This window comes from Rana temporaria, chromosome 1, assembly GCF_905171775.1.
Source record: "Rana temporaria chromosome 1, aRanTem1.1, whole genome shotgun sequence".
Classification (NCBI taxonomy): domain Eukaryota; kingdom Metazoa; phylum Chordata; class Amphibia; order Anura; family Ranidae; genus Rana; species Rana temporaria.
The window spans coordinates 530582888-530608257 of record NC_053489.1 but is presented as its reverse complement, the minus strand read 5'-3'; the positions used below and the strand labels follow the sequence as shown (position 1 = coordinate 530608257).

Sequence of the window (25370 nt, the reverse complement as noted above, 5' to 3'; positions counted from 1 at the left end):
ATTGCTCAGAGCTGGATTAACTCTGTGTGACAAGACTGGGCACAGATGATAGGAAATCTTATACTGTACTTTGTGACATAAAACATTTCGGGCTTACATCCACTTTAAGGCTCGGTTTACCTATGAGCCACACGCAGCTCATAGCAGGGGTCCGGTGCATGCTGGTTCACCGTTTCAGGTCCGATTTTCAGCCTGAATTTTAGGCTGATGTCGGACCTGAAACAGACCAAAAGAGAAGCAGTGTTTTTTCTGCAAAATGCACCGTACCTGCGGCGGAGATATGTGAACCAGCTCCATAGAGAACCGGTCAAAATCTCCTGCTATTGCGAATTGCATGTGGGGATTCCCCATTCAATTCGCAATAGCAGGAGATTTTGACCGGCTCTCTATGTAACATGTTCACATATCTCCGCAGAAGGTCCAGTGCATTTTGCAGAAAAACACTGTGCGTCTTTTGGATGCAGGATTCCCGCATCCAATTCGCAATGGTGTAAACCCAGCCCAGGGCTGGACTGGGACAAAAATTTGGCCCTGGACTTCATCCAAACCGGCCCACTTTAATTCAATAAAATGCTGACCCCCCCCCGAAAAATCACGCCCACCAAACGACCCCTACATCCATTATTGTATATCATGAGAGGGTGAGAGAGGGGAATGAGAGAGAGGGAGTGTTGAGGGAAAGGGGGTGAGAGGAGGGAAAGGGGGTGAGAGGGGGGTGAGTGTAAGAAAAAGAGAGTGAGTGTAAAAGAGAGGGGGTGAGTGTAGGGCCACTTTTTACACTGAGGCGTTTTTTAGGCACTTTTGGGCTAAAAATAGCGCCTGTAAAGCGACTGAAAAACGCTTCTGCTGCAGTCCCAGTGTGAAAGCCTGAGTGCTTTCACACTGGGGCGCTGCCAGGGCGTTAAAAAAAGTCCTCCAAGCAGCATCTCTGTTTTAAAAAATGGCCCACCGGGAAACTCCCTGTAGTCCCTATGGCCAGTCCATCCCTGACCCAGCCTAATACTTTTTTACATTTTTTGTGCTTTCTACAATTTCAGTTTAGACACAAATACTCCTAGGGGCCTTTCCTTTAAAGCAGGGAATGATATGTGTCACATATATTACTTTATAATGTCTTTTAGAGCCCTTTTACATTCTTAGCATAGCCGCATTAGCGATAAAGCGCCACTAGTTTTAGTGGCGTTTTAGTGGCGCTTTATTGTCAATTTAGCGGCCCTTTTTCTGGCTGCTAGCGGGGCTCTTTTGACCTCTGCAAGCGGTCAAATAAAGGGATAATAGCGCTGGTGTAGCAGCGGCAGCCCATACATTTCAATCTGCACGGGTGGTGGAGGAACGGTGTATACACAATGGTGTATCACAATTATAGTTTGCACAGCTGCCTTGCAGATGCACATTTCACACATATTGTGGTCTATGTTTCACACTATAAAATGCTAATACAGCTAGTAAAACGCATATGTGGAGTCTCCCTATTATAAAAAGAAACCACTCAATAAATGTAAAGAATATTTTTCTTAATTGGCAATTTTTTTGTGCGAAAAAAATATATCTTTTAATATATAATGAGTTTTATTTTGAAATAAAAGAAAAGAGTCAGAGTACAGAATACAACCAGGGTACATGAGTACCGCACACAGACACATAGTCAAAACCTGACAATACGTACTCTGAAAATAAGCAACTTTTTATCTTATAACAAAAGATAGCACAGGGCACATCACACCTAGGATATTGCCCGCTACTAACTAATACTAAGAAGAAAATTGGAGAAAAGGCAAAGAGAGAAAAAAAAAGGGAAGAAAGAGGAAGAAGAAAGAGAAAGAGAGAGAGAGAGAGAAAAAAAATGGAAAAGGGGGGGGGGAGGGAATAGGGGGTAAAGCTGACACTGTTCAAAACAGCCCATCTTAAATTACCAGGGAGAGTGGAAAGGAAAGGACCAGAGTCACGACGGCAATCTCATCTCATCTCTACAGGGAGTGCAGAATTATTAGGCAAATGAGTATTTTGACCACATCATCCTCTTTATGCATGTTGTCTTACTCCAAGCTGTATAGGCTCGAAAGCCTACTACCAATTAAGCATATTAGGTGATGTGCATCTCTGTAATGAGAAGGTGTGTGGTCTAATGACATCAACACTCTATATCAGGTGTGCATAATTATTAGTCAACTTCCCAAAATGGGTCAAAAGAAGGACTTGACAGGCTCAGAAAAGTCAAAAATAGTGAGATATCTTGCAGAGGGATGCAGCACTCTTAAAATTGCAAAGCTTCTGAAGCGTGATCATCGAACAATCAAGCGTTTCATTCAAAATAGTCAACAGGGTCGCCAAAAGGGGGGGGGGGGAAACCAAGGCGCAAAATAACTGCCCATGAACTGAGAAAAGTCAAGCGTGCAGCGGCCAAGATGCCACTTGCCACCAGTTTGGCCATATTTCAGAGCTGCAACATCACTGGAGTGCCCAAAAGCACAAGGTGTGCAATACTCAGAGACATGGCCAAGGTAAGAAAGGCTGAAAGACTACCACCACTGAACAAGACACACAAGCTGAAACGTCAAGACTGGGCCAAGAAATATCTCAAGACTGATTTTTCTAAGGTTTTATGGACTGATGAAATGAGAGTGAGTCTTGATGGGCCAGATGGATGGGCCCGTGGCTGGATTGGTAAAGGGCAGAGAGCTCCAGTCCGACTCAGACGCCAGCAAGGTGGAGGTGGAGTACTGGTTTGGGCTGGTATCATCAAAGATGAGCTTGTGGGGCCTTTTCGGGTTGAGGATGGAGTCAAGCTCAACTCCCAGTCCTACTGCCAGTTTCTGGAAGACACCTTCTTCAAGCAGTGGTACAGGAAGAAGTCTGCATCCTTCAAGAAAAACATAATTTTCATGCAGGACAATGCTCCATCACACGTGTTAAAGTACTCCACAGCGTGGCTGGCAAGAAAGGGTATAAAAGAAGGAAAACTAATGACATGGCCTCCTTGTTCACCTGATCTGAACCCCATTGAGAACCTGTGGTCCATCATCAAATGTGACATTTACAAGGAGGGAAAACAGTACACCTCTCTGAACAGTGTCTGGGAGGCTGTGGTTGCTGCTGCACGCAATGTTGATGGTGAACAGATCAAAACACTGACAGAATCCATGGATGGCAGGCTTTTGAGTGTCCTTGCAAAGAAAGGTGGCTATATTGGTCACCGATTTGTTTTTGTTTTGTTTTTGAATGTCAGAAATGTATATTTGTGAATGTTGAGATGTTATATTGGTTTCACTGGTAAAAATAAATAATTGAAATGGGTATATATTTTTTTTTTGTTAAGTTGCCTAATAATTATGCACAGTAATAGTCACCTGCACACACAGATATCCCCCTAAAATAGCTAAAACTAAAAACAAACTAAAAACTACTTCCAATAATATTCAGCTTTGATATTAATGAGTTTTTTGGGTTCATTGAGAACATGGTTGTTGTTCAATAATAAAATTAATCCTCAAAAATACAACTTGCCTAATAATTCTGCACTCCCTGTAATTGCAAGTATTGGTCCGAATGCCTAAACGCCACCCAAGGTGACCACATCAGATTACATTTTTTAGTCCATTCCCTGGCGATAGCTACAGTTTCCTCCATTTGATAAATATTTTCTATGGCACTAAGCCATTCGGGAATAAAAGGAGTATCCCTCGATTTCCAGTGTCTGGGGATCAAAACTTTCGCTGCGTTCAGCAGATGTCTAGTGAGTGATTTTTTATAATGCTGCCATGAGCAGTCTGCAATATGTAGTAGGCAACATGCAGAAGTGAGAGAGATTGTGGTATCCGCAATGACCCTGATCAACTCGACCACCTTATCCCAAAAGGGTCTCAGACGAGGGCAATCCCTCCTAATATGGATAGTAGTGCCCTGGTCTTGCTCACATTTCCAGCAAAGATCTGATACTATTGTGTTAAAAGCTTATAAGATGTTTCCTGTATCTTCGTGCCAATGGAACACTTATGGGCGAAAACACAGGCACGTTTCCACTGCTTCTCAGTAATGCCTATTTTCAGGGCCTTCTCCCATTGTACTCGTATTCCAGATGCTATACCCCCCCTGTCTAGTTGAAGCCATGAGTATGCCAGTGAGGTAGCTCTAGGTACCGGAGCTCCAGCCAGGCAGGTTTGTTCGAAAGGAGTTAACGATCTAAAGAACTGTTTTTTTGTCTGGGAGACCTGTATGTAATTATGCAGCTGGCAGTAGGTCCAAAATGAAAGTGGATTCTGAGAGTCCAGTTCTCGTTTTAAGGACTCAAAATGTTTTAGTGTATTATTTTCTACACAATGTGTCAAAAAAAAAGGTGTTAAATGGTCAGTGGGTGCAAAAAAATGCAGATCCATCCCGGGCAAAAAATCTGGGTTTCGGATAATGGGGGTAAGCGGGCCGGGAGACGAGGACAATTTATGATACTTCATGATCGTATGAAAAACTCTAAGCGTAGTCCCCACCAAAGGGTGCTGCCGCAGGCTCTGCGGCAGCTTCGCCCATGGGATCCAGGGTAGGAATCTAAGATGAAATATGGAGGACATTTCCTCCAGCATGACCCAATCTTTCTGTCCCCTGTGACAATTCCAGTCCAAAATTCTAGCTATATGTATCCCGGAATGATAAAGTTTAAAATCAGGTAGACCTATACCCCCTTCTTCCTTAGGTTTTGTAAGCGTATCCAGCTTTATCCTAGGTTTTTGTCCCTTCCAAATAAACGTGCGTATAATAGATTGGAGTCGTTTAAAGAAAAAACCTGGGAGTGGAATGGGTAGGGTATGGAAGTGATATAAAATTCTCGGTAAAATTACCATCTTCAGGATAGCAGCTCTGCCAAACCAGGAGAAGGGTCTAGAGACATCCAGCCTTTAAGATCTACTTGAATTTTGTTTAACAAAGGGGTAAAATTAATGTTATAAATGTCCCTAAATCTGGCCGCAAGTTTTATTCCTAGATAGGTGATAGATGAGGTTACCCACTTAAACAAGCTGGAGCCACGTGCGCTTTTTAGGGTGTCAGTGGGCAATGTGAGATTAAGAGCTTCTGACTTAGAATAATTGATTTTCATATTGGAAATATAGCTAAACATTTTAAAGGCTTTAGAGAGGTTCGGAATTGAGACCAGGGGCCGTGTTAGAAAAAATAAGAGATCATCCGCATATGCTGCTGTTTTGTATTCTCGCTCTATATCTTTTAAATTGATTGTAATCGCGGTGTATACCTCGCGGTATATATACACACCGCGAGGAGCGGTGTGTATACACACCGCTCCTCCACCGCCCCAAAGATGTTGCTTGCAGGACTTTTTTTTAACATCTTGCCAGCGCTGCACAACAGTGTGAAAGCACTCAGGCTTTTACATTGGGGTGACAGGGGAGGCGTTTTCAGGCGCTTTATAAGCGCTATTTTTAGCCCTTTAGTGCCTGAAAAAAAAAACGCCTCAGTGTGAAAGGGGTCTTAAAGTATATTTGAAGATCAAACTTTTTTGTTCTGTTTTAGATGGAGTAGGGAAAGGTTGCTTTTTTTTTTTTTTGGTTGCCTGTGGGGAATTTTTCCTCAATTCCCTGTCCTATATATGCAACAGTATATAAGGGGATATCTCCCCAATTGGGGGAATCCCTCTCTTTAAAAAAATGTCATGGGAACATGTGTCCCTATTGAAAGGTTTGCTGTGACAATAGTTACCAGAACAAAAATCTCCCTTAACCTCCCTGGCGGTATGATTCTGTCTGGAATTACGTACCAAAAGCGGTACAATTATTTTGCAAGGAAATTGGCGTTTTATACTGTAGGCCTGTAATTTTTAGAAATAACTCACTTAAATCTGACCAAGCAAGAGTCTTCTAGGCATCCCGGGTATGATTTTTTTTTTTTTAAAACAAAATTATAAATTATAATATAATAAATAATTATAACAAATAATAATATAATTATAATAAAAATTATTCAATAATGTAATCAACTCAAAATCACTGAAATTTGCAGTTGCAGAATTGTCGCTGTCATTTTTTTTTTTTTTTATGACGAATTTCCCCGCAAATCGCTATCGCACATTTCTGCAAGTGATTATAATTTATTATCGCTGTTTTCTAGCTGATCTAAAACCATTTTTGACATAAAGGGACACTTTTGGACAATCTACAGTTTTTAGGCAGAAATGACATTTTTTATTATATAAAAGTATATGCAGGGCACTGGGCAGACCACTAGGGACAAGGGGGGTGTGTATTTTTTTTACATACAGTACTGTAATCTATAAGATTACAGTATACTGTATGTAATGTGTTTGTTTACTTTTTTGAATTTGGCGCCGTTCTCCGCCCCTGTGCGTCGTAACGTCGCAGGGAACGGAGATCGGCGGCACACGGGGACTGTGAATCGAGCGAGGAGGTCCCGCTCGCTCACACAGCGGGGTGGCATCGCTGGATCCAGGGACAAGGTAAGTAAACCAAGCCTGTGGATCCAGCGAAAGGTAAGCCCGTCCAGCCCGAGCGTGACTCGGGGTTACCGATCCTAACATGAAAAACCAACCCCGAGTCACGCTCGGGTTTACCGTCAGGGGGGGTTAAGCCTGATTTTTACAGGTTAGGTTGGCAGCAGATTCCGCAAGCAAGAATCTCAGGATTCTTTTGGCTGGATTCACAAGTGGTTCCAGACAGTTGTGGCCACTCAGCCTGTACAAAGCAGTGACAGGCTGATGAGAATGGTTACCTGCGGATAGGGAGAGATGACCAGCCCTGAAGAGATGCATTAAGAACTGATTGTTTATTATTAATAAAAAAACATTTTTATTAATTGAGCTGCCTAATTAGTAAAGTTGGTTTCCAAGAGACATGATTCTTTTATTACATTTGTTATACTGAACAAATGTATTGTGTGTATGGTCTGCAATAGGGATACACATTCAGTAAAGCCAGAGGGTCTTTGAAAATGAAAATACAAGTAAATCTTAAAACACAATGATATGCAAGAAATTATTGACGGGATGTGAGCATTGTTGTTGGGAACCCCTGCCAATAAACTGCTTGCAGTGTACAGCTTTCCCAGCTAGAGTGCATGGATTAACTTGACACTTTTAATTGTGACACCGTTCCTGCTTGGAAACTACAGTTTGGTCATTATTCATGTTCTTCCTAAATGCAGTTTTATTGAGCGATTTCTGTGAAGTGTACATCTTTTCAGCTTAAGGAAGACTTCATAAGTCCAAGTGTGTCTTGAAAGAAAGGAGCCCAGCTGTGTGCACTATTGCATCTGACTCACCTAGTCCTTAAATGACGCGCTATGGATTGATTGTGTCAGTGCATGGGATATGGAAAATCGTTTTCTGTGAAATAGGGAAAATACTTTACTGTACCTGATAGAACACAGCTGTGCTTTCCCCAGGTTTAAGAAACATCATGCTGTAAAATATAATTATATTTTTGCTGAAAGGTAGATAAGCAAGATAGAGTGGAGGGCAGTGATGGTTGTGTGTGTGTATAGGGACTAAAAAAAAAAAATAGTAATATTATTAATTTTAGTTCTTAATTGGAATATACTGGTATGAGTTCACCCTGGTAACTGTAAAGAGTGCATTGTGTGCAATACTCTACTCATTAATATGCAGAGATGGAACAATGAATGGAAAGGAATTATTGGGGATTGGTCCTGGAAAGTGAAAATGAATGAAGAAACACCTACATAATATAGAAAATTGTGTGCAAACTTGACCATCACTCTTATGAGTTTTTTGGATGTCCCATTCCAAAGCCATGAGCATTTCTATGGAGTCCCCCGCTACTGTATAACAGCTTTTATAGAAAAATAGAACTGTGGGACTTTAAATGAGGCACCGCCATGCCAGATAGGAACAAAATTGACATTAAATTGAAGTTACAGTACATGATTTATTGTTACAATCTAAAATTCATATCAGATGTTTTAAAAAATACATTGTATCAAATAGATGGGTAGTCACATGACTTGCACTAAATATGCTGCTCATAGCATGCAATACAGTTAAGAAATAGACATGATAAATGTACATGATAAAATAACTCTTGGCATCTAGTAGGACTTGACGCATTTCTTGGCATTGCAACCATTCATCAGGACTGAAATGCCAAGAAACGCGTCGAGTGCTACTAGATGCCAAGAGTTACCTGTTCTTATTATGTTTCTCAACCAATTTATTTTATCATGTACATTTATCATGTCTATTTCTTAACGGTATTGCATGCTTTGAGCAGCATATTTAGTGTAAGTCATGTGACTACCTATCTACTTGATACAAAGTATTTCTTAAAAAATCTGATATGACCCGAGAGGCAGTGTGATCCCGTTGGGGCTTCTCGGGGGATGGCAATCGCTGCGCCTGACCCGTTGGGGCATTTCCTCAGAGATTTTCTAGGGTGGCTAACTGTTCTATGATGGGTCGATTCGCATTGCTTGTGGACGGCTGTTGTTGGCCTATTATACTCACTTATGTCGTTGGTGAAAGGTTTAGGAGGTTTACACCCCTGGATATGGACTGTACTGTCTTTGTGAATGACATTGATTTTCTTTCTTTTTCTTTTTGATGTCTGTTATCTTCAATAAAAATTATTGGAACTAAAAAAAAAAAATCTGATATGAATTTTAGATTGTAAAAATAAATCGTGTACTGTAACTTCAATTTTATGTCGCTTTTGTTCCTATCTGACATGGCAGTGCCTCATTTAAAGTCCCACAGTTCTCCTTTTCTATAAATTAATTTAGGGATGGAGGTCTCCATATGTGCCAGGTCACATCCAATTCACTGTTTTACTGTATAACGGCCTTTGCTTTCTTAGGAAGGCTTTCCACAGAATTGTCTTTGGGAATGTGACCCAGTGTGCACTGTGTCTGGGGAAATGTGTGCATCTTCAGCCCAAAGAGCATTTGTTAGGGAAGGTTTTGACGTTGGACAAGAAGGCTTGCAATTTGTGTTTAATAGGGTTGAGGATCGGGCTTTGTGATTTTTTTACAATAAAGCATTTGTGCATAAAACATACTTGTTTGCTTAGAAGTGTTCTAGCAGGACAGATTAGGTTGCTTTTGACAAAATTGAAAAGACTAAAAATCTGAAGAATTGGCCTATCACTGAAAACTGCTCTACCTCCACATTGCCTCCTATTTTAGATATCAGGTTTGATAACTGCATTTGACATTGACTGCAATGATTTACACAATCATTTCTGCTTTGCCCTATAGGATAAGAAGGTTTGGCTCAGAGGCCTGTTACTGTAATATAACAGAATTTAGCATATGTGTATGTAGCATGTTTAGCGAACACGCAAGCCTGATCTACATGGATTGCTATATCGCCTTGCTGACATAATTGAATATCAATCTAATATAACCTGCTATTGTAAAAGTTAGGTTGCTTTGCCCTTGGATGGCAACCAATACATCCTTAAATAGCATAGTGCCACATCCTGAAATATATTGAGAAGAGGGGGGGAGCGAAAAAATGGACTTTGTAGGCACTTTTTATATAAAAATACAAAATTTTTAAATTCAATAACCACATAACAATATAGACAAAACAATAAATAAATTGGATTCTTAAAACATGTATCGGATTGTTTGGAACCAGAGGCAATGGGCCGTGCTGAGTGAATTAGTTGGTATAGATCACTGAAGAACTTTGGTTCGCACTGGTCCACTCGTGGTTCAATCCTTTGACCATGTACAGTGTTCCGCAATTGGCTCTACTAGTTTCGCGGAGCTGGTCCGCTTCATCGGGAGCTAGGAACTGAAACATAAGAGGTAGGTATCAAAAACAGACATAATAAGGTAACAACAGAATGCAGAGGGTTTGGGCCTGAGTATAGACCCAGACCAGGCCTGCAGAACTCTTGTATAAATAAACTCACCATATGAAATGGTATTGTGTTCAAAAGAGGAGCGCTAAAAAGCAGGGGCACTGCTGTCAAATGGATTTGAATGACCATGTTCTGTTGGAATTCAAATGCAATACAATGTGCTTTATTTGTTAAAGCACGTTCTAGAATTAGGTTTTCCTGCTACTATCTAACATAACACATTAAGTTGTACCAAATAAGCCGAGGGCTGCATGAAAATGCATTGTATAAACTTTACGGATTTTTCGTTTCAAATAAAAAAATAAATGAAAAAAAATCATTTCTAATCCTAGACAGAATTAAAAAATAAGTAAACAAAAGACTTTTAGCCATTGATCTTCTTTTAATACCCATAAAGCATTTTCAAGCATAGTCCATCAATAATCCGTCAATAAACCACTTGTTCTGTTTAGTTTGATGTCCAATGTCTTGATTGAAAAGCGTGCTCAGCTTACAAGTAGGCCTTTGCATTTATATTTTTGGAGCATAGCTGGCATGCCAGATTCATCTTGAAACATCCTCACAGAAGCTAAATAAACATTTTCTTTTTAATTTTTGCTCATACGTAAAAGCTTACATGGGGTTTGTATGTGCACTAGTTTTGTATCGCAGTGTTCTAAAAGGTAGTAACAGTTTTCAGTTTTAAAACTGCCACTTTTTCAATTATGGTGATTTTCAACTGTTTGTTAAAGTGAATAGTGTATAAACATGAATTGGAATAAACCCTAAGCAAGCATTATTCAACCTGACAGATCAACTATTTTCCCGAAAGTCCTGCATAGACCACATTGGAGGTCATTTACTAAAGGCAAATCCACTTTGCACTTGTGCACTTGGGAGGGCAGTCACTGTAGATCTGAGGGGGACATGCAAGGAAAATGTAAAACAACATTCTTGCTTGCACATGATTGGATGATAAAATCAACAAAGCTTCCCCTCGTTTCAGAGCTTCACTTTAGATCTACAACAATCTACAGTGACTGCACATCCAAGTGAACTTGTAGTGCAAAGTGGGTTTGCCTTTAGTAAATCGACCCCATTGAGGTTGATTTTCTAAAGGCAAACCTACTGTGCACTGCAAGTGCTTTTGCTCTAGATCTGAAGGGAAGCTTTGAAATGAGGGGGAGCTCTGCTGATTTCTATGATCCAATCATGTGCAAGCAAAAATGCTGTTTTTTATAAAAAAATAAAAAAAACAAGGTGGGGAAGTACCCCACCTAAAAGAGATTTCTAAGGACCATGCAACTTTAGATCAGGGAACTTTAATACACAATGATAAATAGTGATAAAAAAAAACTGGGTAAAAAATTCCCACCACCAGCATCGCAGACAAAAGATTTAAAAAAAGACAAAGTTGTCTAATCAAAATGAAGCTGCAACATTCAGAACTACTAACAAACTCGTATCACAATCATAGCCCATCGAGTAGTAACCTGGCTTTGTGAAGTGAAATAAAGAGCCATAAGATGTTGAGTTGAGACGTATCTTTAATATAGTGCGGTCTTACCCCGAAGGGTCCCGACACGGTTAGCAGAGTTCCTGGGGAAGAGAGACCCGGAAACTAGGAGCTGCAAGGAGCAGCAAAGAGGGTGAAATTTAAAAAGGGTACGCAGGGAAGGCTTGCATAAAAAGCCAAGTCTTCAAAAAAGATGTCTGATCAATTATTAAAGTTATTGCCCAGATTTCAAACTCATATAAGCAAATGTGTGGATGTGTGACTCCATGAGTATATCGGTCAAAAAAGGATCCTTGGATCACTGTTTTATAAACAGCAAGCACTTAATCACAGTATGCTGTTCTGTGTGTCTTCACAACATGGGAGTTCCAACTGGATACAGGGCTGTGGACGTATATATTCAGTGAAGTTGGGTACAGATAACAGTCTCAGTATCACTGATAGCGGCTCATAGTGAAATATAGGGTTAATAAACTGTGCATGTCCATCAAGAGTTCACTATGAATGTAAAAGTGTGGCACTAGTAAAGTAGATCGTGGACTGGCAGGTCCGCTCACCCATCCTTTGGCAACATAGACTTGCATCTGTGATGACAGGAGATGGCCTGCTCACTCATCCAGGCAATGCACTGAGAGTCAATCGGGGGTAGGGATAGTAGATACGGTCTTCCTCTGGGTCTGGAGCGACAGCCACTCGTCTGGTCTGGTCTCCATAACAGCAACTCGGCAGGTCTAGATGGATACTGCAGTTCTCAAGAAGTCCATGGTGCAGACATGCAAAATTGCATCAAGGGTGACGTCGGAGCCTCACGCACGTGGTGTCATGACAGACGACATGTTTCGCCCAATCAGCATGAGCTTCTTCTGGGATGGGGGGCGGGAGGGGGGCTAGTAGTGGTCATGTATTTATACCCTAAAAAAGGGATGCATTTGTACCTTTCGCCACTAGATGTCACCCTCACCATCAACACTACATACTAGTGAATTGCTGCTGGTTGTCATGCATCAAACATTAAAACTATATTAACATAAATAAAAATGGTGAAAATAGACAGCAGAAGATCAACAGAAAGCTTGATGTTATTAATATATCTAAAAAATATTAACATTTATTTAAAGAGGAATGGGAGGGGGTAGGGAAGCATTCAACTTTCATTCTCATTTTTAGCCAGAAATTCCAATCTATCAAATCTACTAAAATGCCTCCCCTGCATAAAAACCATTGGATCAAAATTTTCATTGATCTTGTCAAAGAGGATCTAAGGAAAATGTACTGGTCAAGATGTGGTCTAGACAATCTACCCTCTGAGTAGAGACAGGCACCTCATGAATTTACAACAGGCAAAGAAGAAGTGACAAGGGGGTAATGTAGTATGGATGCACAATGAGATGTATGAGAAGGAAATATTTACTGAGTGATACCTCCTAATATACAAGACTACCTGGTAACCCCTTTCTGGCCCTGGTTGAATCCTTAAACCAGAAACTCTTTATTGCTTTCCAGGCAAACATTGCCTGAATGAGTGAGCAGGTCATCTCCTGTCATCACGGGTGAGCAGACCTGCCGGTCCACAATCTACTTTATTAGTGTCACACTTTTATATTTATAGTGAACTCTTGATGGCCATGCCTAGTTTATTAATCCTATATTTCACTATGGGCCGCTATCGGTGATACTGAGACTGTGTTATCTATACCTAACTTCACTAAATATATCCTTCCACAGCCCTGTATCCAGTGGGAACTCCTGTGCTGTGAAGACACACATTATTGCACTCGCTCTAACATTCGTGGCAATACCTCACATGTGTGGTTTGAACACCTCTTCCAATGTGGGCGGGACTTGCGTATGTGTTCGCTTCTGCATGCGAGGTCACAGGGACAGGGGCGCTTTAAATTTTTTTTTTAATTTTACTTTATTACTTGAATTTTTTTTTATCACTTTTATTCCTATTACAAGGAATTTAAATATCCCTTGTAATAGGAATATGTCATGTGAGGTCCTCTTTACAGTGAGATATTGGGTCAATAAGACCCCACATCTCACCTCTAGGCTGGGAAGCCTAAAATAAAAAAAATAAAAATAAAAAACGATCCCGGCTTACCAGCCGAGGCGGCGCCATTTTTTTGAATGCAGAGCACGAGCGTGACCTCATAACATCACGCCCGGCCTCTGACGAACATAGAGAGGTGTGGTCCATGTGGTACACTGGAAATCTCTATGACAAACATCCGGGGTGGAAAAGTCGCTATGATCATTCTTATGGTATATGGAATCGCTGGCTCTAAAAGACGATATTTAAATGATGCCTGTAGCTGCATTCAGATATCCCCGCTCAAAGTCCAGGATGTCATATGACACCCGACAGAAAGTGTTTAAGGGACGCTGTGCTTGCTCATACATTGAGCTTTGCTTTGCAGCGTTTATACCCTAGTGATTTACTGGCAATCTTTTAGTTTTTTGCCGGCTCTGCCCCTTCAGGGTTTACTGGAGCAGTGTGCTATGGAGAAGGCAGAAGCAGCTGGTCCAGGCATCTGGGTAGATCCTGACCATATGGCCTGGGCCGGCTCTATGATGTCGGAACAAATTGCAAACCTGTGATCCATAGGAAATATACAGCCAAAAAAGCTTTGGCTATACTTCTTTAAAAAACAGATCCAAAATCATTCCCTCTGGGTGATCTATGTTCATTGCAGGGACTTTAACAAACTTGATTGCAGATTCCTACCCTTTGTTCTGAAGAAATCGCTGTTTGTCTGTGTTCATGTGCAAAGTGGATGTGAATGGGAGTGAATTTTTGATTAGTGATCATCTGCTACATGAGGACTCTAATTAGAAAAGTGGCAAGGTCTGCATACCTTTAGCCCTGGTTCACACTGGGTACGATTTGGAATGAGTTGAGATGCGATTTGACATGTCAAATCGCATCTCAAATCGGCGGCAATTGTCGGCAATGGCACTGTCCTAATCAGTGCGACGCCGCATCTGCGATTTCAAAAAGTAGTTCCTGTACTACTTTTTGCGGTTTCGAGCCGCGATTTACATTAAATTGCGGCCGAAATCGCGGCAAAATCGCAGCCGCAAAATCGCGGTAAAATTGCGCATTTTACCGCGATTTTGAATTCGCAGCAGTGTGAACCTAGGCTTAGACATGAATAACCGTTTGGGAGTATCTCACCACAATTGAAATGTTTGTTGCAGATGCACAAAATCAGATTTTTATCCTAGCGCAGACTTCTGGGAAAATCAGTGAGCCAATTGCAGAAGCAGGAAATTTAAATTTCGGGGGAGGGGGGGGGGGTGATCTGTACACCATCCGTGTACAGAACTCCCCCAAATTTCTATATTGCATTGATTGCATTTTACAGAAAATTACAGCACTGCCGATTGCAAAGGAAAGGTCATTTTAATAATGTTACATTACAATATGGCTTGTGTCGTTATTGTACTGTTGTGCTTATAAGTTTACATACCCTGGCAGAATTTGTGATTTCTTGCCCATTTTACAGAGAATATGAATGATAACATAAAAACTTTTCTTTCACTCATGGTTAGTGTTTGCCTGATACCATTTGCTATCAATCAACTGTGTTTACTCTTTTTAAATCATAATGGCAACTTGTTTTTTTAAAATAATTTTTTCACACAAAAGTGGAGTTACCCTTTGAATGAAAATGTGAGCCTTCAGGAAAATAACCCATGAGATTATAACATTGGTCACATAAAATATTATTAAACAATTTAATGTTTTTGGGGGATACATCTCATTTAGATCTCAAGATTGGAGACAATGATGGCCATGGGAACACTGAATTACATGTCAGTGAAGAAGGTTCTCCATCGGTTCTCGAAATGATGTTAACCAATGTAAAGGAAAAGTCTGCTCAAGGGGAAAACAAAGATCCTCGTCTTTCAAAAACATTTGAAATATTTGACTCTAGTGAAGAAGATAAAATGTTTGGCAAACATTCACAGAAGGTAAGCATATTGCTGCCTATGTATATATTTTGTAGTCATGTTACAAGTTTCTGTAAAATTTAAATTTGTGGAATAAGGTAATGTTATTTCTAAATTATTCTCTGTATCTTTTTTCAACTGTCACAAGAAAAGCCTGATCCCTCGTCACCCCTGGAACCTAGGAAAATGTTCAAACTAGGCACAATTAGCCATTTTCCCTCCCCGGTGTCATGTGACCCTTTAGTGTTACAAGGTCTTAGGTGTGAAGGGGAGCAGGTGTGTTAAATTTGGTGTTATTGCTTTTACTCTCTTACTGGTCGCTGGAAGTTCAAAATGGCACCTCATGGCAAAGAACTTTCTGAGGATCTGAAAAAAAGAATTGTTTCTCTACATAAAGATGGCCTAGGCTGTAAGAAGGTTGCCAAGACCCCGAAACTAAGCTTAAGCACGCTGGCCAAGACCATACAGCAGTTTAACAGGACGGGTTCCACTCAGAACAGGCCTCACCATGGTCAACCAAAGAGGTTGAGTGCACATGCTCAGCATCATATACAGAGTTTGTCTTTGGGAATTAGACATATGAGGGCTGCCAGCATTGCTGCAGAGGTTGAAGGGGTGGGGGGGTCAGCCTTTCAGTGCTTAGACCATACGCCACACACTGCATCAATCAAGTTTGTCTGCATGGCTGTCATTCCAGAATTACTGGAACCATGTCCAGTGGTCTGATGAGATCAAGATAAACTTATTGGTTCAGATAGTGTCAAGTGTGTGTGGCGGCAACCAGGTGAGGAGTATAAAGAAAAAGGTGTCTTGCCTACAGTCAAGCATGGTGGTGGGCGTGTCATGGTCTGGGGCTGCATGAGTACTGCCGGCACTGTGGAGCTACAGTTCATCAAGGGAACCATGAATGCCAACATGTACTGTGACATACTGAAGCAGAGCATGATCCCCCTCCTATCGGAGACTGGGCCGCAGGGCACTATTTCAACATAACGACCCCAAACACACCTCCAAGATGACTACTGCCTTGCTAAAAAAAAGCTGAGGGTAAAGGTGATGGACTGGTCAAGCATGTCACCAGGCCTAAACCCTATTGAACATCTGTGGGGCATCCTCAAACGAAAGGTGGAGGAGCGCAAGGTCTCTAACATCCAGCTCCATGATGTCGTCATGGAGGAGTGGAAGACTTCAGTGGCATCCTTTTGAAGCTCTTGTGAAAAAGTTTTAGAATTTAAAAGGACAAATTTTGCTGAAATTGGGATGTTTCTAAAAAAAATACTGAAAGGTTGAAGTAAAATGCCAGGGGTAAGTAATCAGTGGGCACTTTTAAAGTCTACCATCCTGGAGTCAACTAGATTATATGTCAGGCAAGTTTAGCAACTATTAATGGAAGAAAGAAACAATAGGGTTCACTAAAGAGGCAAGTAGGATAGTAAAGGAAAGAAATTGGCATATAGAAGATTCTAGAAGAAAAGAGGAGGTGTAGCAGGCAGAGAAGAGTATAAAAATAGACCAAGGGAGGCCAAACACATTATTAGTGCTGCCAAAGCACAGAAAGAGGAGGAAATTGCTAAGTCTATTAAGAAAGGAGATAAAATCTTTTTAGGTACATTAGTGATAGAAGGAAAAAATACAATGGGATCACAAAAATAAAAACCGGGCACAACACACATGTGTTGAGGGAGACCAGGCTGTAGCAAGCCATTTAAACAATTCCTTCTGCTCAGTCTTCTCAGAAATAAATTGCAATAACAATCACACGTTGGGGAATCCTATTGGTTTTGGTAATGACTGTTCATTTCTAGAATTTCTGGAGACAGAGTTGGCAGAGGAACTGGCTTGATTAAAGCTTAACAAAACAATGGGCCTTGATGGTATTCATTCCAGAGTTCTAAGATAACTTTGAGATATAGTTGTTGGACCATTAAAAGATCTTTTTAATCAATTCCTTCTAACAGGAAAGGTTCCCCATGACTGGCGGACAGCTAATACTGTACCTATTCACAAGAAGGGCAGCAAGGTAGAAGCTGGCAATTTCAGGCCAGTGAGTTTACCATCAATTGTAGTCAAGTCAATGGAATCACTCCTGAAAATAAGGATCATTGATCACCTAAAAATACACAGCTTGCTGGACCCAAAGCAGCATGGCTTTACCGAGGGCAAATCATGGCAGACTAATCTGACTGACTGAGTATTTTGACTATATTACCAGCGTTTTGGAACATGCAAAAATGCTTGTAAAAAAAGAACCTATAAAACACCTAAAAAAAATACTTCAAAATCATCAAGAATTCACTCTGCTCAGGTGTGAATGCAGGCTAATGCTGTGTACACATTTCCAACAACAAAGGTTCAATGTGAGCTTGTTGTCAGAAAATCTGACCACGTGTATGCTCCATTGGACATTTGCTGTCGGAATTTCCGACAACAAATATTTGAGAGCTGGTTCTCAATTTTTCCAACAGCAAAAATTCTTGTTGGAAATTCTGACTGTGTACACAATTCAACGCACAAAAATTCTTAATTTTTCTCGGCTTATCGTAGTGTTATATATGTCACTGCATTCTTGACACACAAAATTTGTGTGACCGTGTGTATGCAAGACAAGTTTGAGCGAACATCCGTCGGAAAAAAAATCCATGGTTTTGATGTTGGAATGTCTGATCGTGTGTACGCAGCATAATAGTGTAGTCAGCATTGTTGCTGAATAATAGCTGACATATTAGTTACAGGATAGGCCACTAAGAGTACATGTTGTTTTAGTGAATCATATGGGTTTAAGCAGATCCACTAGCACTGCGTTAAAGGAAAAGTAAACCACAATCTCATCTGTGGGTATTAACCACTTAACCCCCGGACCATATTGCTGGTCAAAGACCAGAGCACTTTTTGCGATTCGGCACTGCGTCGCTTTAACTGACAATTGCGCGGTCGTGCGGCGTGGCTCCCAAACAAAATAGACGTTTATTGATTGGTTTGCGCAAAAGTTATAGCGTTTACAAAATAGGGGGTAGTTTTATGGCATTTTTATTCATATTTTTTTTTACTAGTAATGGCGGCGATCAGCGATTTTTTTTTTTTTTTCCGGTACTGCGACATTATGGGGGACACTTCGGACACTTTTGACACATTTTTGGGACCATTGGCATTTTTATAGCGATCAGTGCTATAAAAATGCATTGGATTACTATAAAAATGCCACTGGCAGGGAAGGGGTTAAGTATGTTCCCTGGGTGTGTTCTAACTGTAGGGGGGTGGCCTCAATAGGGAAAATGACTGATCGCTTTTCATACATTGTATGAACAGACAGTTAGGCATTTCTCCCCTCACAGGACCGGGAGCTGTGTGTTTACACACATAGCTCCCGGTCCTCGCTCTCTAATGAGCAATCGCGGGTGCTCGGCTGCGATCGCGCCCGCTGGGCACGCGCACAGGAGTCAGGGACGAGCAGGGGGCCCCAAGTGGCCGCTTCAAGAGCCGACGTAGAGCTACGGGCTCTCGCGCAGGGGAGCCGACCTGCCGCCGTAGAACTGTTCTACGTCGGCAAGTAGTTAAAGGGGTTGTAAAGATTTGTTTTTTATTTTCTAAATAGGTTTCTTTAAGCTAGTGCATTGTTGGTTCACTTACCTTTTCCTTCAATTCCTCTTCTAAATGTTTTTGTTTCTTTGTCTGAATTTCTCACTTCCTATTTCTCTTGAGTAAGCTTGCCCCCATCATCCGAGCGGTGGTTAGTCAGCCAGAACAGCTTACTGAGGAGGAACAGGAAGTGAGCAATTCAGACAAAGAAATCAAAGGAAAAAAAACATTTAGGGCTAGATTCAGCATTGAATTACACCGGCGTATCTATAGATACGCCGCGTAAATTCAAAGCTGCACTGGCGTATCTTCTTTCTGTATCCAGAAAGCGAGATACGCCGACATTAGCCTAAGATCCGACTGGCGTAAGTCTCTTACACCGTTGTATCTTAGGGTGCATATTTACGCTGGCCGCTAGGCGGCGCTTCCGTCGTTTTCGGCGTAGAATATGCAAATGACCTAGATACGCTGATTCACAAATTTACGTAGGCCCGGCGCTATTTTTTTACGTCGTTTACGTTAGGCTTTTTCGGCGTAAGGTTGCTCCTGCTATTATGAGGCGTACGCAATGTTAAGTATGGACGTCGTTCCCGCGTCGAATTTTGAATTTTTTACGTTGTTTGCGTAAGTCATTCGCGAATAGGGCTGGACGTAATTTATGTTCACGTCGAAACCAATGACGTCCTTGCGGCGTACTTTGGAGAAATGCACACTGGGAAATTCCATGGACGGCGCATGCGCCGTTCGGGAAAAATTTCAATTACGTCGGATCACAAAAAATTAACATAAAACACGCCCCCTCATCCTCATTTGAATTACGTGCGCTTACGCCGGCCCCATTTACGCTACGCCGCCGTAACTTAGGAGGCAAGTGCTTTGTGAATACAGCACTTGCCTCTCTAACTTACGGCGGCTTATCGTAAATACGATACGCTGCGCTGCCGTAACAATGCGCGCCCCTACCTGAATCTAGCCCCTTAGAAGGGAAATTGAAGGAAAAGGTAAGTGAACCAACAATGCACTAGCTTAAAGGAACCTATTTAGAAAATAAAAAATGGACCTTTACAACCCCTTTAAGCAGAAAAGCACGTGTATGTAACTGCGACTGAACAAATGTGCATAGGGAAGTTACAACCATAAAGGAAAGCATGCTTTTTAAATCCCTTTCACATATCGATTACAATATTTTCACTAAACTCTACTGGCTCGCATTCATATTTACATGGCTATAAATGTAAACCAAAATGGATTTCCATTAAAAGGCAAAGCCAGACCAAGCAGGAGGTGTATTTGTTTCTTATTAATACCCAACCATGATGGGAATCCTCAGGAGAAGATGGATGCAAGAGTCTAAATACTGGAGGCAGTGACAAGGAGAGCCGTGGGACCCACTCACTGCACAGATTGTATTGTTTATTTAAAGCTGAATTCTAAGTAGATTTTTTTTTTTATCTGAATTGTAGCATTACCTATGCTAAAGTGTATGCCAGGGCTGGATTGCCGCTATATATTTCAAACAGTATATATTTTTTACTGTAAATTTTGCTTTATGCTGAATAATACAGCTCTTCCTATACCTTCATCCTGCTGCAGATGTTAGAGCTGTGGCTTTCATACAAAGAAGCACTAGCCTCATTTATTTACCCCCCCCACTTTTGCTGAAATAAATGCAATGGCCACCATGGTAAATTATACTAGGAGCAGTAAAGCATAACCATTGTGTAGTGGAGTGTAGTAGTGGAACAATATAGCATTCCAATTTATATATCATACCTGGAAACAAGACTTTTAAAGAATCAATGCATTTGATATGGTTATTTACTTTGTATTATTATTAATAATAATATATTATTAACCACTTCCTTACTGGGCACTTAAACCCCCTTCCTGTCCAGACCAATTTTCAGCTTTCAGCGCTGACACATTTTGAATGACAATTGCGCGGTCATACAACACTGTACCCAAATTATATTTTTTCATCATTTTTTTTCCCACAAATAGAGCTTTCTTTTGGTGGTATTTGATCACCTCTGCGGTTTTAATTTTTTGCGCTATAAACAAAAAAATTCTGAAAATTTAGGAAAAAACTCAATATTTTTTTACTTTTTTGTTATAATATCCCATTTTTAAAAAAAAATATATATATTTTTTTCTCAGTTTAGGCCGATACGTATTCTTCTACATATTTTTGGCAAAAAAAATCACAATAAGCGTATATTGTTTGGTTTGCGCAAAAGTTATAGCGCCTACAAAATAGGAGATTTATTTATGATTTTTTTTTTTTTTTACTAATAATGGCGGCGATCTGCGATTTTTGTCAGGCCTGCGATTTTGCGGCGGACATATCAGACACTTTTGACACAATTTTGGGACCATTCACATTTATACAGCGAACAGTGCTATAAATATGCACTGATTCCTGTATAAATGTGACTGACAGGGAAGGGGTTAACACTAGGGGGCGAGGAAGGGGTTAAATGTATTCCCTGTGAGTGATTCTTACTGTGGGGGGAGGTGACTGACTGGGGGAGGTGACCGATCTGTGTCCCTATGTACAAGGGACACAGCATCGGTCCCCTCTCTCCCTGACAGGACGTGGAGCTCTGTGTTTACACACAGAGCTCCACGTCCCTGCTCTGTCACTGCCGATCACGGGTAACTGGCAGACATCGCGGCCGCCAGTCACGCGCATCGGCATCACGTGACACGGCGAGCCGGAGAATGAATGGCCGGTAGCAGACATTTACCATAGAGCTGACCAGATGGTCCCAGGCCATCATCATGACTCTGAGGCTGGGCACAACGTTATGACGTCACTCACGGCATCGGCAGATGTAAACTCTGGAGTGTTGTTAGCTGGAAATGCTGAGATCTTTTTATTTTATTTATCTCAGGCTTTCCAGCCTAGAGGAGAGATGTGGTCCCCAGATCTCTCTGTAAACAGGACCTGTCATTCCCTATTCCTATTACAAGAGATGTTTACATTCCTTGTAATAGAAATAAAAGTGATTAAAGAGAAAGTGTAAAAATAAAATAGACAAAAAAAAACAGGCTAACCTGTTTTTTGGTTTTTCTTTTTGTATTCATTATACAGTTTTTTTTCCCGAAAAAAAAAATCACGTTTGAAAAATTGCTGTGAAAATACTGTGTGACATAAAAAGTTGCAACAACCGCCATTTTATTCCTTAGGGCAGTGATTGTGAACCCTGGCACCCCAGATGTTTTGGAACTACATTTCCCATGATGCTCAGCTACACTTCAGAGTGCATGAGCATCATGGGAAATGTAGTTCCAAAACATCTGGAGTGCCAAGGTTTGCCACCACTGCCCTAGGGTCTCTGCTAAAAAAAAACTATATATAATGTTTGGGGGTTCTGAGTAATTTTAATGTAATGTAGGAGCCAAGTGTCAGAATTGGCTTGGGCTGGATGTAATTAGATATTGTTTATAATTCTACCAAAGTGCCTGTATTACGGATGTCATGAGAGAAATAGAGGGATTTCTATTGCTGTCTGTCTTCTGAAAATGCTAGTTATGCAAACCCTCTGGCTTTAATACTAAGTCACCTACCCTGAATAAGAAAACCACTTTGGAAAGTCAAAAGTCCTTATTTATATACTTGTTCCGGGTCAGTTGTCCAATAATTAAAGGAGAAGTGTGGGCTAGATAAGCAAAACATACATACTCATGGCTGCAATATGGCACCAAAGTGACCACATGACCGCTCAGTTCTCGGTCTGCTCTGAGCAGAGAGCAGTGACTGTCAGTCTCTGCTCTGCCCTTTGAGCACTCAATGGAGCGATGGGCTGTGGAGGGGGTGGAAGCAGCGGGCTGAAAGGCTGAGCCATCTAATGGTCAGCACATTGTTGTCTGAATCCTTCTAATGCCTGATGATTAATGCCTAATGCCGGATAACACTGGGTCACAGAGGAGCAAAAATAAGTGCACTCCTGTGACCCAGAAGGGAAACATAGCCAAAAAAGCTTTGGCAATACTTCTTTTTTTTCTTTTAAACTTTCATTGAGTTTGCATTCTTCGTGTCCTGCTTTGTTGCTGGGGGATGAAAACCATTCCTGTAATGCAGAGAGTGAGCATCCAATGATTTTCATATACGAGCAACAAGCTAGAATATAGGGATTGCTAACTTGGAGTTTTTGGACAGAATTCTAGGTGGCCCAAACGTCCTTCAGGTATGACAATAAATGTAATGAGTCCCGTAAGGTGGTTAAACAGCAATTGTTATTGAATAATATAACATTATGGAGGAGTAAACTTTAAGTGGTTGCACGTGATCTCTAAATGATATGCTATGTCTAAATGTGTATTGAGAGTTTAAAGAAAATTTTGTGTTTAATAATTTTTTCTATATTTTTATAAAAATTATTTTGTATATATTTTTTGGTACCTTTTTTAAACTCCCATTTTTCGCCCAAATTAATTCTATTCTTACTGGGATGTAATAACTACTAGTGACTCTTTATTGCCCAACCCCATAAATAAACTTTAAGTTTACTTTCCTCTAAGGAAAATGTATTTACTATAATTTACAGTATGTTCTCTTTTATAAGGGTTAAAGTGGATGTTCACCCTCCATACACCCAGTGAAGTGAACAGCCTCAGATGATACACAGGGATGAACCAAATCTCCCTACATAGGTTTTCACACTTATATACTGTTTAGAAAGTTCAGATCCTGTTAGGAGATTTTCTCTTCCTGGTTAACACAGAGTGTGATGTCTGGGCATACAGCAAAGATAGCTAAAATTGCTGATTGGAGGGAAGGCACACACCCCCACTCATCATAGGCAGAGACTCTCAGAGGTGTTTTGTAATAGGACCTGCTCCCTGTTTCAGCAACCTCCCCGGACAGAGGATTCAGGCTGCTTTTGTCTAAAGTGTCCAAGAATTTGTCAGGAGTTATCAGGCTGATAACAGAGGAACAGTTCAGGAGAGAGCTATGGGACTTGGCTCATTGAAGAGATATAACAAAATACTGCAGATATATGTGCCCAGCTCAAATTTTATGAATCGGGTTTACATCCACTTTAAGGGCTGCATTTGTGATATCTGAAATTCAACTGTTTCCTTTTTGTTAACAAAGCTTTGCCATTTGTTTAAATGAATATATCCTAAAAATGAATGTTGTATTTCCAGCTTGATCTTCAAAAGAAGACAGAGGAGTTTCTCAAACTAGATAGATCCCAATCAAGCAGGTAATTACTTTATTTACATACTTTAAAACTGGAACGGATATGCTTAGGGAATAAGCATTTAGAAAATAAGAATATTATCCTATCCTTATTTTAATATGAGTATGCTAAAAAGCAAGCATACTTATTATACAAGGGCACAACGAGATATTGAGTTCTTCTATTTAGTCTACCTTAAAGGGACACAATATTTTTAAAATAACACTTTCGTCATTGGTGCTCTATAAGATATATGCAATATGGAAACATCTTCACTAACTTGGGTGTTGTTTTGTCACTTCTAGCCCATGCCACTCTCCTAAATTGTAACAGAATAGTTGCCTTATTTGCTCTGTCTGTACTAAAATAGCCAACCCCGTCAGGCATGAACAGCCCACAAATACATTTTGCACAAGACATTCATCCAGCTCTAGGCTTCTGCCTAGGTTGCCTTGTGAATAGTCTGGTTTTGTCTACATATATTTTATTTCTAAAGTGCATATATTGCCCTTTTAACTGTTTTAAAACATTATACCTGGCTGCCTCTGGGTCATTGCACTTCATTGGTTTTCTACTTTATTTTCCAAATATCTCAAAGACGGTGTGAAGGCCAGTCACTGTTACACACTACATTTTTCCCCCATAATCACTAATGCTTTTTCCACTCCTCCTAGCAAGTTGGCCCATCTCTAATGATAAGTGGAGTCACAGAAAAGGATCACATTCCAAATTAGTTGCAGCAACCATGGGAACCATGATATATATAAAAGGTTACAAAATGCAACAAATTCAATAAATATAAAGACTCTGCAGTCTCCAAGGAAACCTTTACCAATCCACATATCATTACTCCCAGGATCTTATAGCTCCGCTAGGGGCACTATGCAAGTAAAAACAAGGAGTCAGTTTATTGAGGTATTTTGCTGAACCTGAAGTATTTTGTACAAATTCTCGTGAATACAAAAGCGGGATCACAGTTGATACCTAAGCCCGTTCATCAGGCTAATTTTGATGCTAAAGGCATCTGGGTATTAACTGCAATGCTGCTGTTGTATTTATAGCTGTTTTAATAAAATACTTTGATGCAGTAAGAAACCTCTGAGAACCAGCATCTAATTCCTGCTGTGCCACCGGATGCAGAAAGGTCAAAATGATTTGTTGTAAAGTCCACAATAACGCATGAGCAAAGTTTAGTCTACTGGAGCCCTTACTATGTTGGCAGTAATGCACTAAGCATGGTGCCAATGAACGGCACTTAAAGTTAAACTGTTATATTTTGTCACTTTCCCTGTAAAAGGAACCTCCTAGGAC

General features: G+C 40.6%; 1 protein-coding gene across 2 annotated transcripts in view; it reads left to right on the top strand.

Annotated features, from left to right (window-relative positions):
• MAP9 (microtubule associated protein 9) overlaps positions 1-25370 on the top strand; it is a 116722-nt gene that overhangs the window by 47527 nt on the left and 43825 nt on the right. For both annotated transcript variants that reach the window (XM_040332136.1, XM_040332127.1), the window contains exons 7-8: positions 15110-15315; positions 24025-24083. In XM_040332136.1, the coding sequence (XP_040188070.1) occupies positions 15110-15315; positions 24025-24083 (265 nt within the window). The remainder of the gene's footprint in view (positions 1-15109; positions 15316-24024; positions 24084-25370) is intronic.